At 37.7% G+C, this 15,234-nt stretch overlaps 1 protein-coding gene across 2 annotated transcripts in view; it reads left to right on the forward strand.

Annotated features, from left to right (window-relative positions):
* Nucleotides 1–2,978: 2,978 nt before the first annotated feature.
* LOC122407411 (metabotropic glutamate receptor 2-like) overlaps nucleotides 2,979–15,234 on the forward strand; it is a 99,200-nt gene continuing 86,944 nt past the window's right edge. Inside the window, exons 1-3 of one of the 2 annotated variants that reach the window (XM_043413582.1) lie at nucleotides 2,979–3,550; nucleotides 8,369–8,475; nucleotides 8,559–9,265. In XM_043413582.1, the coding sequence (XP_043269517.1) occupies nucleotides 8,474–8,475; nucleotides 8,559–9,265 (709 nt within the window). In that variant the 5' untranslated portion in view covers nucleotides 2,979–3,550; nucleotides 8,369–8,473. Of the gene's footprint in view, nucleotides 3,551–8,368; nucleotides 9,266–15,234 lie in introns of both variants that reach the window. The other variant, XM_043413583.1, reaches the window with a different exon arrangement.

Genomic DNA, 15,234 nt, shown 5'->3' on the forward strand with positions numbered 1-15,234 from the left:
AAAATAGAATATACTCCGAATACGTGGTTTTCTGACTGAAAGTAGCAACACTACATCCGCAATCTCCAAATACGAGACACGAAGAATATTATGAAAACAGGGGGTTTTAAAATGATAAAAAATTCACGAAAAAGATGTAAAAAATGCATCTTGAGACATGAATCACAGCCATTCGGAAGTGTGGGATACATTTAAACTTATTAAATTCCTGCCGTTTCGAGGTCACCGCAGTGTCGAACTTGTAGATTTCTCGTTTCAAATTCAAAGGACGAAATACCGAAGGTGAATCGAGATATGTCCGGCCCGAAGAGGCATTCGAGAGTAGCCGCAATGCTGGTTTTTGCGGGGTATTGAGAGTGTTTCCAGCAAATAAATTAACAAAACTTGGCATGGCAATTACAGCCTGGCACAACTGCGTCAGCACTTATTACACGAAAAGGACAAGTTAATTGGAAGTATAATGTATGCAGAGCACATTTACGGGAGCTCGCGATCACAGCTTGGCTGGGGAGTTAAAGATGCATATGCATGAATCATGATGCGCAAAGTGTTGAGAGAGTATAAAGAATGGTGGAAAAAATGAGGGCTTAATCATCGTGGTAATCGACACGCTTTCATTCATAGTCTAATAGAATGAAGTGTAACGAGCTGCTAGAGGTTTAAAGGATAGTCCAATTTGCAAGCGTGCTGGCGCAAGGAAAACCCGATGAAAATGGAACCTCTCACGACATTTCCTGCCCCATAATCGTCCCATGGACCTCGTAAGTCAATTTCTATTTTTCGATGTAGTATTCGTAAACGCTGGAACGATATTTCTATCCCCTCAAAATCGTTGCCACTCAGGGTAAAATGTCTCTTACGTGTAGAAACATTTCGCAGCTTCCATCCTGTTTCCTATGACGAAACTGGAGCACGTACGACAGTTTACATGCTTCAGTAACATTCGAATGACTTGCATATCTATATCAGCGCACTTCTCGTCTCGGCATTGCCTTCATTAATGGTCTTTTCACGATTCGCAATTAGCATGCAAACGCTCATGACCGTGCGACCCTCCTACTCATATTTCCCATCGCGAATATATACTTATCGTTTAAACTCATAGGCTGTTGCGAGTTCACAAAATTATTGGACACATGAGGCTATGCGTGTGTGTGTGTCTAGAACGAGGGACGATTTTTTTCTGTTTACCGAGTAAAACTACACGCAGAAGTCTCATTCCAAACTCGATGAGCGGTTAGCCGTTGGTGAAAACTTGTTAATTCTTCGACAACGCCGAGAGTCAGACACGTTTAGCGATTGGAGAATTAAGCAATTGAGCCATTTTATTCGAATGAGATAGTTTTATTGCTCATTCGTGATTCTGGAACTTGCACCACTGGGCTTAGCAATGGTCAAAATGTCACAATCGTACCTGGAATTCAATCCTACAACGATTTTCTATCACTGTATACTTATTTCAATATATATTTGGCTTCGACTATGCCTGGTGGATTATTGTGAGATTTTATAACCCTCTGAGGTTGTTGGAAGCGCGGAATTTACGAGTACTCCAGTTCAAGCACGCTATTTAACTTTGTACTCCAGAGAGTATCTCGTTTATTACCGGAGGAAAACTTTGGTTCATTCATTTTTTTTCCTCCATTTGTTCACTCTCCGTCTCTCTTGCTTTCCACACTCCGCAGATGTTCCGATCCGTTTGACTCCGTATACACGAGACGTGATAAGAAAAATTAATATAATTTTGAGGGAACTTTGTGGGTAGCGAGAAAAAATCAAAGTTGGACGCAGGAAAAATTGCATGAAGAATCTCGCAGCACGGAAACGCTTTTTTCTACCTTTTCTCAGTTGAGGGAAAAACAACGTTGGAACGATAATCTCGAATGCAAGCGATTTATCAAGAGAGCTTGAAAAATGACGGAGTTAGAGCTCTTGCTGCACTTCACGTACTTTCGAACTGACATTGTAAAAAGATAGTTCGACTGCAATCATTCCCTTGGAATAGATGCACTGACACGATTTTTCAACGGAACGATATGAAAGTTCCGTTTTTTCATTTAACAAAATCGATAGGTTATGAAACTTCACGTTATTATCGGGCACACACACGTGTAAGACAAGCCTTACATAAATTACTATGAAACTTTTCGTTCTCCTGCCTTTCCCAATAAGGGTAGCGATATTTGTACAAGGGAAAGATTCGGGATGTGAGCTACAGCCGAACCTGCTCGAGCCATTTCATGCGAACGGTATCCAGTCCCATTAAGGTCAACTGTTCGTCCCAAAAATGACGATTAATAAATATTTGAAATAAACGGAACTGTTTGCATTTATTTTTGTCCTGACAACATTTTCCACAAATGAAAGACGAAAGTATTTGCTCCATCTTGAAAACAATCCCAATCGATTTTGCCCAGATTTGGAGTTGATCAGAACCTCAGTTCGTGTCAAATCGTTCACAATTCGATCCCATCGAAATTTCATCGTTGTTCGGAGTCCGCATATTCTCAAATCTGGAGGGGACAGAAATTTTTCATTAGAGAACATTTCATACCATTTTTTGCTTCCAAATAAAAAAATCGATAAACAGCGAAGACCTTGAAAATGTTGCGAACTGTTCGAACACGTGATCGCCTCTGCATTATTTTCTTTTGATCGATTTTCTGAAGAGAAATATTATAAGGAAAGTAAAAGTTACACGCCTTCGAGGTAAGGATTTTCTGAATGTTTCCAAGGGTCGGAACCGAAATTTACATAGAATATCCCTTGTGCATATACATTTTTCTTCGTTTCTATGGATATATGTAATATATGAATCCACCGGGTGCGCGGTGCGTGAAGCCCAAGGGCCACCGAGACGCTTGATAACAAGGGGTGGGAGCCGAAGAGGGGGTTGATTCGTTTGAGAAGCAGAGGGTAGTGTTATCCATTGGTAGGAGCGCCTCAGTGACTGCTCTGGCACAGAGCCGCGCGCTACGGGGTAGGCCAGGAGTAACGCACGTTCACGGGCCTCGACCGTGACATCGTAAATTGGCCATTTAATTTCGGTACAGCCGGCAATTAAGGTGTTGCTTTCTTGACAGCTCCGGAACGATTCATCGATTTTCTATATTAAATAAATTGATGTCTGGCTGAAAACGATGAATTTCGTTCGACTTTTTGTGCTCGATGACTGTTGATTAAATTAATGTTTAAAAGTATATTGAAGCGATGAAAAAATAATAAAATTCTTTCGAAAACAAAAACACAATATTCGTTAATAACTGACAATCTTTTCAGTTATTTTTTTCGGAAATCACTTTCCAACTAATCGAATTCAATGAAATAACCAAAAATGAAGAAATTTGAGAGATTAAAAAGCTTTTGTCTTGCGAGTGTGTGAAATTTTTGTGTGAACTAAATTGAGAAACTCTCAGAATCAATCGATCATTCGCGTTGAGGATAAAGATGCTGGGAAAAAATTCAGTGTCATGTGCACAGTTGTCGGACCGCGTGAACGCGAGATGAGTGTGCGAGAACACAATTTGGACAACACGTGTCGACGAGTATCGTGAGTTTTTATCGAACACGCGAGCGGAGGGACTCGTGATTGAGCGATACGGTGCGATATTGTCATGAAAAATGAGAAAAAATGTACGTGAATAAAATATTTTGCATAAATTACACGTTCATGGAAAACCTTGAGTTCTAATAAATTTTTATCGCGAATTCCTGTCAGGAAGATACTGGAAAAGAGATTGTCAAAGTTAGGAAGCTTTACGCTCTGAAACACTTAAAAAACGAGGAAAATCATGACTCGAAGAGGAAGCTGAAGGATTGAAAAAACGATGACTTTGCGAAATTTTATGTATCATGACGAAATTTCCGAAGTTGATGAGGGTCATCGGTACTGTCAACATTTGAATATTTCGTTGCAATAATAAAGGGCTATTTACCGAACATACAGAATATTTGTGAAGGAAACATGATCGAGGAATATTTTTGTTGCATCATTAATTGAGCATTGATCGACATCGGTAATTCTCTCACGTTCGCCAAAAGCGATTCGTACGTATATTGAAAAATGGTAATAAATGCTGTTATTGAGTGTAGAAACGTGGAATAAATTGAAGAGAATGTTATGAGCAGAAAATTTGACGAGGCATCAAATAGCGCTCACATAAATATTGCGATTTATTGTCCATTATTGCAATACTCGGTCGATCACTTTGATTCATTCGATTCGAAACATGACCAATAAAAGAAAATGGCCAAATAATTGATGAAAGAATGTTTGAAACTATGTCAGAGTCATCACTGATCGAATAGAATAATTATTTATGCGTTGAATTTTATTCCATGGATCATAAAAGTCATGCAAACATTTCAATAATGACAAAAAAAATGTCCAATGAAAATAAAGTGAAGTTATTCGCACTGTCTTTTAGGGTCGAATTCCTCGGTTTCTGTTCTGCTCTGATACGAGCCCCTATTCGTACATCATAACGTAACGAGTCAATAAACATGAATCAGCGTTTGCATACATAATTTGTGCGAAAAAAAGTCTTCTCGTCATTATCCTGGTCGTCATAGTACTTGGTGTCGTCAATGTTTGTTCCATTACCATAGCTTGATGATAAGTGGAACTACGAAATAATGTTTGCTGCTGTTTGAATTCGAGAGGAGTTTCCGTCTTGGGAGTATCTTGTGCAAAATAATTCTGTTAATTTAGTGCCGAGTAGTTGAGACCTCATTATTCCATAGCGTTGGGAAACCACAATTGAAATCAGCTTCATACTCAAAGCTCAATATTCATGTGAATTTGCTTGTCAATCATATGTAAATGGGAGTTTTAAATGAGGATGAACGAATCGTTTTTTGCGAAAGATTCCCAAATGTCGAGTGTTCGTTCGCACTAATTTTTTGAAATATCTCCATCCACCGGAAACAGTTAAAAAAAAAAGTACTCGAATGTTTCAACTGCAATTTGTACTTTCAATATATTCAAACAATTTTTTTTTTTTTTTTTTTTTTTTTTTTTAAATTTGCTCTTGAACACGATTCTAATGAGTTATGAGTTCCCAAAGGATTCTGTAATCGTTATTTCAAATACCGTTGAATATTTCTGCGAAGATGGTTCGGAATTGTAAGAGATGAAAAAGATGGCACGTAACTGCACGAGTAGAATTGTAGGACCTCGGTATCCGTTGGAAATTCAAGCTGCCAAGGCAGAGAGCACATATACCAATAGGACTCGAGTGAACTTGGATGATGTACGTGAGAGCTTTCGATATTCTCAAACAGCGAGCGTCACTATCAACCTTCTGGTTGGTCCTCTATCGTTCTTTTCTCCATTTCTCTCTCTCGCTCTGTCTCGTTCCCTTTCGTTTCACACTATCTCTGGGGTAGAGTTTGAGGAGGGTCGTGGTGTCAAGTGCCAACTTCATCGGCATTCAAGCTCGACAAACAAAAAAAAATGCAGCACGTGGCACTCTGCATTTCTGCGCTCCCGATATTGTTCTGTCTGTCTCTCTCTTTATATTGACTTAATCTATGGCATGAATCAATGAAAAATTTGCCATAAATCGGGGCATATTCATCTGTCTCCCATTTACATAAAAACAAAAAATCCAGCGATAGTTTAGAGAATAAAGAACGCAAATCGAACAGGAAAACATGTAAATGGAAAAATAAACGAGTTTTAAAAAAAGCTTTTAGATTTAGTGTAGTGCGACAAAACTCAATCTCGATTGTGCGTTTGTGAATGAAGAGATTCAACTCTTGTCGATTGCATTGCTCTCGGGAATACTATCGCTCGATCTTTTTGAATTCTTATCGTCGTTTCAACTGCTGAATTGAATATGGACAATACGGATTGAGGGTAGAAAAACACTCGGAAAATAATAACATTTTCAATATTTATAAAGTCAGATATGGCTCTCTTGCTGTTCGTACACCATCGAAGATTAGACAAACATAATGAACGGAAAGTTATGGAGAATCATGTGGAACGGCTCTCCAGTTTTAGCGTGAGAAATTGGATGGAATAAATGTTAATCCTTCCATAATGCGTAAATAGTTATGTATATTGCCAGATTTAGTCGCAGTTGAGTTTCACGGGTGGATAACGAAGAATTTTAGCTTGACTCCAGCATTTTAGCATCCACTCCTGCGAAGGGGTGGAACCACTATCGTTTCGTCGGATTAAGAGACATGAAGAATGTTTTGAGCTTTAATCCTCTTTGCTGCCAAAGTAAATGGAGTGAAAGCACGACTTCAGATTTTACAACGGATCGGAGCGAGCAGGAAATTAAAGCTTATTAAAAATGTGTATTTTATCAATTTTTTGCGTTATATAGAGCTACTAAAAATCGACTTTTTCGAGAAGTTATTGCGACTTGTGCAAACGTAATAATTTCACTAAGAATTTTCCAATTTCATTAAATTTTTGTCTGAACATAATCGAATACTAGCGTTTCATAATTGAGAAAGAAAATTAATTTCGTTAAGAATTTACCGAGTCGTGGAGGCAAGAAGTAATTCGAAATTTTAACCAATCTTGATTGAATTTTCTTCAAAATTTCCGGGAAGTGCATTTCGATTCATTGGCTTTGTCGTCCTCACCATCGTTAGAAAAGTTGAACGCAAAGCGATTTCTCAGAATTCGTTCCACTCCAGTTAATATCACCTTGAGAATCTTTTGATCTTGAATAACTGGACAAAATTCAAAAAGCTATTAATCGTTTTGCACGAAATACAACTTTGAGCTGGAATCTGTCATTTCGGAATTTGTAACATGTTTTCGAAAAACATTCTTAACTCGCGTAAGTATTCGCATTTTATTAGAGAAAGAATGAAGTTAAAAATGGGGATCAATGAATTTTCATAACTTCGAAACGGCATAGAATAGTGAATAATCACGTAAATTTAGACGGAAACTTTCGCTTTAATTTTTTGTTCTCCGACGACGTAAAAGGACAACTTAATTTAGGAAAGTTCCAGATTTTTATTCGCGAAAAATTAGGCGAATCAACGCTGCACGATGTAACGTGACCGAACTTGATTTAATCAAAGTTTCATTGATGGAAGTTTCACGAACTCGCGACCGGGGTCACGCCGACGGAAGTGTTGATTAACGCTTCATCTGTATATGTATACATTTCGGGTCCGAAATTGATTAAGGTAATCAATCCACCAAAGTAATACATACGGGCGCACATTATGTGTGGACACGTACACCAGTTGGCTCTAATACCGTCAGGAACGAGTTCTACAAGATACAAAACTTGGCTGGTAGATGTACCGGCAGATATACGACTGGTGAACGTGTTCATTGGCCAGTACGAAGTTTCGATATATTTCAAAAACTTGCCTCATTATTCCAGCTCGAAATACCACGTATTTAGTTCGTAAGGAATAAAGTGAACTTAAATTATTTGAATGATGTTAGTTGATGGTTATTTTTTTCATGAAACAAAAAAAATGAATATTTTTTCAAAATTTCTTTGAGAACATAAAAATAGTGGCATGGAAATTCCTTGAATATAAATTTGGAGCGACAGAATTAACCTTCGGAATAAGTAAGCTGCGTTAAGCGTTTTTTGATGTAATACTTTTGACGTCACGACGATGAATGCAAATGTAATAACGGTTAAAAAAAGTGGCACGTCGAGGGGTTAGAATTTTCGATTTGAGAGCTGTCGATAAAATTTCAGAATAACAGTGTCGTTAACTTCTCTCTTTTTTGGCCCCTTCGAGAGGTTTATTTCGGCGGAGATTTAACCTTCACAACATTTTCGATGTGATCAATCGCCTTGCCAGAAGTTTAAAGTAACGATAATAAATATTCGGGGCAAGTTCTTTACCGCTGTCGTCAGTCAGTAGTATGTCTTCGTCGGGCATCGAGCGAAGTGAGTCGATAAAAGATTGTGAAAAATGTGCGAGAGAATTTATACATTAGAGCCATAGAGATTTGAGAATGAAGGGTCGTGTCGAGCCGGTTCCGAACGTGTGGAAACTCAAAGACGCGAGCTCGAACGATCATTCGTGCTGTGTGCCACAGGTTGACATTAATAATGAGATTTACCGAGGACAGCAACTAGAATTACTCCGATAAAAAAGCCAGCTCGTGACTGGCATTTCAAATTAACACATTCCGAGGAGCATGTTTACGAATATAATCAATTTTATTGCCAAACTTTAGAAGTCTCACGTATGAGGTATGAATAGAATTGGAAAATTTGAACCTCACGATTCAATTCGTATCGGCGTGTTTGTTTTTTTGATTTTCGTTAAGTTCGAATTTTTCATGAACTCGTACCATTTCGCTCAATCAGAAAAAAATAAAATGAAACAGTTGAAATAAATGATGTTGACTCTCTTTCGATAGAAAAAGTTATCATGGCCGAGAGATTCGATACAAAAATGTCTGCAGAACTCGATCGAAGTGTGAAAGAAAAATGTCGTTTGAAAGTTATCGACGATTGATGATAAAATGTAATAAAGACGATTAAGAATTCTTGAAAGCGAGGATTACGAAAAGGAAAAAAGTTGAAGCATCGTGATAATTGTAACTGCAGGAAAAATGACGTCATGAAGAGTATCCATCTGATGGTGTTGGGCTGCGTCTGCCTGATGCTGTGTGACGCAAAGGGGAGCAGAGAAAAAGAAGGGGAGAGACGCAGAGGGAGGCAGAATTTTGAAGATCGAGACTTCGATTATGAGAATTATTACGATATTGAGAGGGTCGACTCGCACTCGACGATGGGAAATCTCAACGAGGAAGATTTCGATACCTCGACCATCGACGAATTATGGATCCGAGATAGAATGGTTCTGGAGAAATCTCGAAATTATCGTGAAATCACGGAGGAAATGGATAATCACAAACATCGACAAAAAGAAGAATCGAGTCATAACGGTCGTCGACACCGTGTCGAAAATCCACTAAACCATCATCTTATAAGACACAGCGATCGTTTGTTTCGCTCGATCGAAGCTAATCAGCATCCACCAGTTACGTTTAATTGGCCTGTGAAGAAAGAGGCTGTCGTCGAAGGTGGTTTAATCCTCGGTGGTTTGATGATGGTTCACGAGCGTGAGGATTCGATAACTTGCGGTCCAGTAATGCCACAAGGTGGTGTGCAGGCACTGGAAGCCATGCTTTATACCCTCGACTGGATCAATGAACGGAATCTCGTTCCTGGGGTCAAAATAGGAGCTCACATACTCGATGATTGCGACAAAGATACTTATGGCTTGGAAATGGCTGTGGACTTCATCAAAGGTGAGTGCGAGCAATCATTCGATGAAGAATCATTGACAGTTCTAGCGTCATAAAAACGATTGGATCTTAAGGACATTTTCGATTGAAAGTAATCAATTCGATAGGAAATTTCGAGAAGAATCATTTTCGTATAGAATCGTGGGGCGTTGCAGAATTCTTTCGTATTTTTTACTTTTTTAACAAGTCGATTTAATAAAAATCTTGATTTAATAAGGATTCTCTGAATAATAGATTATCGTTTGAACAACTCGAGGCAGAGAGAAGTCGAACGGAAGGAAAAATAAACAATATTATGAAAATGAGGGAAAGGGGCTGCTTCGAAGGAAGTAATTATCGAATATTCAAATTCCAGAGATCGCGATCTCTCGAAAACAATTTTTGTCGTAAGAGCTTTTGCCGCAGAGAGATTTTAGTTTCTATACACTTTGTCTACTTCCGGACTCTCCACCTTGTTTTCAAATTATACCGCTTTTCCCGAGGCGAATCTACGCGTCTGCATTCATAATAAGGGTAAAAGAGATTCTCTTTCTATCCGGATACCGCGCCGAGTTAAGGCACTCTTTAATTTATAACGAGCAAGGTCCTGTTACAAGAAAGGGTGAAAATAAAAACCGTTGACCTGCTTTTACACTTAATTAGAAGAGCCATCTCGTTCTTACCAAATTTTCTTTTTTTTCGCCCAAATAGTTTATTAAAAGTCTCTATTTAATACGATTCAATATTTGAATATTAAATCGAGAGAAAAAAGACGTTTTCATGCCATAAAAAAAGCTCTTCTATTAAACAAGGTGACACGTTGAAAAAACCTCAAACGGTTCTCGTTTTAATTGACTAAAACTTTGATCAACTACGTTTAATAAATCACATCAAGGTTTCTGATTATTCGATTCTCCTCGCCTTTTCATGGCAACTTTATTCATGAACTCGAATAACCTACGACTTAGATATTATCTTGCAATCGATCGGCATAGATAAATTGAAAAATTCTCCGATTTCATGTCCTCTACATAGTTCGATCATGTGTTAGTGATTTAGCGTATTCAATCGAAGGGAATCAATCCAGCATTAATTACTCCACAGGAGATTCAATGAATGCTACGAGAACGGTTGCACGCGGACGCAATGAAAATCAGTTTACCAACGTCACTGAGTATCTCGCTTCGTCGAACCTATGTATTTTGATGGACACGAACAGGTCCGATGTAATCCCGCTGTCTATCTCCCTCCGATTAAACCTAACCCGCAACTTTCACGCAGGAATTCACAAAACACAATTCCCACACTGGTGCACGCATTTCCGGTCGAAATTCATCGTGTCGGAACATCCTCTGCACTTGGCACAGTTTTGTCGGTTGGAGAAAAATCGTATTCACGGTTCAGGGGTTAACATTTTTTTTACTTCGACGAATGTAAACGAATTTTACAATCTGGACGAATCGAGTGGTTTATGATTCCCACAGAAAAAATATTTTCTACTCAATACTTGTTAAGGAGGGTGGCTACATTCGTCAAAATTATAAGAAATTGATCAAATTTCGTGATAATGTTCTTCAACATCAAGTGCGAAGACACCATTTTTTTCAAAATTTTCTTCTCCTTAGTTATCGAGTGATTACGCATTAAAGCAGATTTCTTATGCCCGGAATGCATAACTATATGGAAACGCTATGCTTATACACGTGAACTTTAGTGATCAATTACTCGATAACTGTACAGAAGAAAAATCTTAAAAAATTTGTATTATCAAATTTGGCACTAAAGAATAGGTTCACCAAATTTTATAAAATTTTTATCATTTTGAAATTTTTTATGTATTTAACATGGTTTATTAGCATGGCAACATTGTATCATCGCTATCCACCCTCCTTAAGAGAGTAGGAGAGTAGAATAGATAAGAATTCTATTCAGTAATAATTGCCTCATTACTTCGTGCTGTGATGATTATTAAACTTACTCTTTCATTTATAAGAACGTACGCTTTTTTTTTGGAAGATAAATATAGGATCGGATATAATAAATTCGAAATTCTCTATTTTCAAATTCAATTTCAAACGCATTACAATACTTTTTTTTTAAACGACTTCGTTCTTCGAAGTTCACTAACAAAACTGTCACTTTTCTTAGTATTTTCTTTTTCTTCACTTTCAATTTTTTTTCAAGAAAGAGTTGTTCTTTTTATCATACGTCTTCCCTTCCATGTTAACATAAACGTCAACGATCGTCTTATATATACGACGAGTAATATTGTTAACTTTAATACAATAATTGTCGGTGTCTGTACGAATATTTGAGAAGGCATTTTATTAACGTCACCCAATTCGCCTCTCCAATCGTGTAACAAAATACACTATATGGATCGCACACGTGCGACGATCAAAGGAAAAAGAAATATAACCCGATGAGCCTGATCGATTTTACAGGAAAATCTCGTCACTATCAGTCAAAAAATAATTCAACTTACTTCGCAGTATTTTAACGTATCTTCAGAATTTGAAGTCATGTTGCTTCCCGATCTTTCCGAAACTGTCCCGAGCTTGGTCAAGTCCATCGCTAGGTTTTTTCTTTCGTTTGATAACGGAACTGATTGAGAAAAAAAAATGTATAACCGTCGAGTTTCTGCCCCGGTCGATCTATCCAGAAATTGACAGAATTTGATGCTCTGTTTATAGCCTTCCCTAGAAATACGAATAAGTAGTCTTACTTTTTGTTTCAGATTATTGCAATTGTATAATCATTGGGAATTTATTTTACAGAACGACTGTAAACCCATTTTATTCTCGAAGAAAAAATCAGTCCTGAAAATGTCCCGGTGTTAGGGAAGGAAGAACAGTAAAGTCGAAAAGAGAATTGCCCGTCGAAGCCTGACAGGTTGAAACATAGTAGGAACCCTCGAAATATCTACAACGAAGCAATAAAGTTATTTGACAAATCAGTTACGATCGACCCTTTTTTCTGCGTTCTGGAATTGGATCAGTAATTCGTCGTGTGCCAGATCGTGGTTGTCGTAGAGAAAAAAAAAAATTCAAATGCCTAGTGATTGATACACTTTAAAATATGATATAACTCGATATTAAAAAAGCGTCCACTTCCGAGATGAGTACAACGGACATTGCCGAGTACAACGGAAACAAAATTAGGAAACACAAAGCTTTGAAACAGGAATAGGAACTGTATCTCAAGGGGTTCCAAGCATATTGCCAGAATTCAGTTGCAGAATTTCCGAATGTCCACGTAGCTTACTCGATTTTGGAGCGTCGCCAATTTCCCAGTTTCAAAGATGACCATTCGTATCTTTCTCTCCTATAAGTCCCTTCCTTTTTCTATTCAATTCTCTATCCCTTTTACTCTATTTCACCCTTCTTTTTCTAGCCCTCTCTTTCTCACCAATGTACGTTTTAGGAGCGCTGTGACTCCTTTATTTCCGGAATAGTACGACTTTTCTGACTTCCTACACTTCAACACACAAACTCAATTCTCGATAAGAGACAGATCCGGATAAAGCAGTTTCTATTTTACCCTCTTGTTCACGTGCTCAAGTAAACTTGATATCCTTTAGTTCACCGCACCCTGCACTCATTCTTTTGTGCCACCGCCATATCTATGGACTAAGTGCATTATCGAAGATCTCGGCTTACCAATATCACACGTCAAAACTTTAACTCTCTTAGTATTTCTCTCGCTCTTTCTCTCTTGCTATTCTGCTTATTTCTGTCAAATGACCTGTTCCATCCGGTGCTTAACTTTCTCGAGCGGTTAAAAAGGTCTTGGCTCGTATAAAAAGCAAACTGCTTATGTTACATCCGTCTACTTGAGGCTTTTCGCTGTCCGTCTGCGTCAGCGAACGATCCGTTGATTTTTTCTATTTATTTTATCCGTTCTAATTTCGCTTGATACCCGTTGATGGAACTCAGTTAACTAAAATATTTGATGTTTACTGTGACAATATACATTGTTGTGGTATAAAATTTTACGAGAAATTCACCGATGCGAATGAAGTTTTCCGTGGAACTGTTTCAATGGTTTCCATTTGTTGATTGTCCATTCGTTTTTTTTCCTTTTTGCTGTTGTATGTTTGCGACTCTTTTTTTGATTAGCAAACAGGAGGACTGTTGGTTTGATATTCCGGGAAATGGATGAAAGAGCTACCTTTATTGAAATTTGTTGCGGCGTTACTAAAATTCCATGAAATCCAATTTTTTTTAATAAAATTGAGCTTCTCAGAAAATTCCATGTTATTCCGTGCTTTATATTGGTTTAATTAAACTTCGCACCACGAAGATTCTTCGATTTTTGTGAACCTCAAAAATATACATGGACCGTTGGTTACAGCTGCTACATCTGGTCCAAATAAAATTACCTGTCTTTTATATCCACTGGGCAAATTCCGTTTGAATCGCAGTCCCGAATTTTTATGCAGTTCAACACGTGAAAATTTTTGAAATTTTCTTCTCATTTCTTCTCATTTCCTTCTCTTTTCTTCTCCTTCTCATACTTCAAGTGCGATGGAGTTGCACTAGATTTCTTGTAGTAGTCGTACTCTTCAGGTTTTTTTCCCCACAAGCCTCAAAAAATCATAGCCAGTCTCACGACTGGTGAAGTACTTTGGGGCTTCATTTTTTCGTTCTTTTTTCTTGGCTGCATTGACGTAGAATCTCGGAAAAATATCCTTCCGCAGCAATGAAGAATCTTGTGAACGTGACTCGTGAACGTAACAAATATTTGTAATATACGTGTAATGATTTCTTTCATTATTATTTTTTCTTTTATTTGCTCTTTCAAAGCTGCTTTACAGCTTGACTATCAATTATTTTCCAGCTTATTTTTCCGAAGCCAAGGATACGAAAAAAGTTTATTGTTTCACTATTATCTCTCATTTTCTTCGAATGGAGCCATTTTGGGATTGTGAATTCGACGAGATAAAATTGAGAGGGAAGAAAAAATGCTTAATGAAAATGTGTCGGAGATTACATTCCTATCTGTCTCGTGATGATGAGTTCGTTGCAATGGAATCGAGAGAGGAAGTAAAAAATGATGGACGAAAACGAGTCGGAGCTGACATTTCCACCATCGTATAATATCAAAAGTATAAAACTTTGATCACTGTTTTCTCGCGAAAATTAGAACAGAGGAGAATTCCACATAGCAAAATGGTTGAAAGCTATGCTATGTGTTTTGATTTTTAATTGGTCCTTAAAAGAATTTTTTGTTGAGGAATGTCATGACAGATAAAAAGCTTCAAAGCTTTTATCCACATGTTCGTCAGGTTACGAGACGGCCTCGTTTGTACGATGAGAAAACTCTTGACAAAAGCTCGAAAGCTGCGCAGCTCGACTCTCTCAATAAAAATTCGCTACCAAACGAAAGAAGACAAACAGATTTGAATATGTCTCTGTAAAACTAATAACAGTATACGGATATGTGACTCAAACTCCGAGAACTAACAAAAAAGGATTGCAGTTTAATGTTTATCCAACAACGTTAACGTGTATCCCAAGACCACATGCCTCCAGAAACGTAAGAAGTGCATAAAAACTTTCACAGTGGAGCTGGTGGTAAAAATTTTAATGAATTCGTTGTCATAACCGAGTCTTTCCTCTTTGCTTACTCGTTATTTACACAAACAAGCTGTACTCTCGACACCACTCCAATTTTCTTGAAAGACATGATTCTAACAATGCAAAATCTTTGGCTCGGAGCTTGAAACTTCGCAAGAATGTAAAAAAAATATTTCTCAAGTTCCACATTGATTTGTGGATTCCTACTAACCACTCACGACCTTGCAACGGGAGTCCTTTTTGAAAGTTTGCTTACACACATTTTAACTTGAAATGTAAGGAATCCAAACACGTGAATCCGAGCTGCTTATAAGCATGGACAATTAAAGATATTCGACAATTCGAATTATCATCACAATTCTGTGAGTGATTTCGTAATTTGTTAAAATGACGCGAATATTTATTCCAGTTCCA

Source organism: Venturia canescens, chromosome 3, assembly GCF_019457755.1.
Source record: "Venturia canescens isolate UGA chromosome 3, ASM1945775v1, whole genome shotgun sequence".
Classification (NCBI taxonomy): domain Eukaryota; kingdom Metazoa; phylum Arthropoda; class Insecta; order Hymenoptera; family Ichneumonidae; genus Venturia; species Venturia canescens.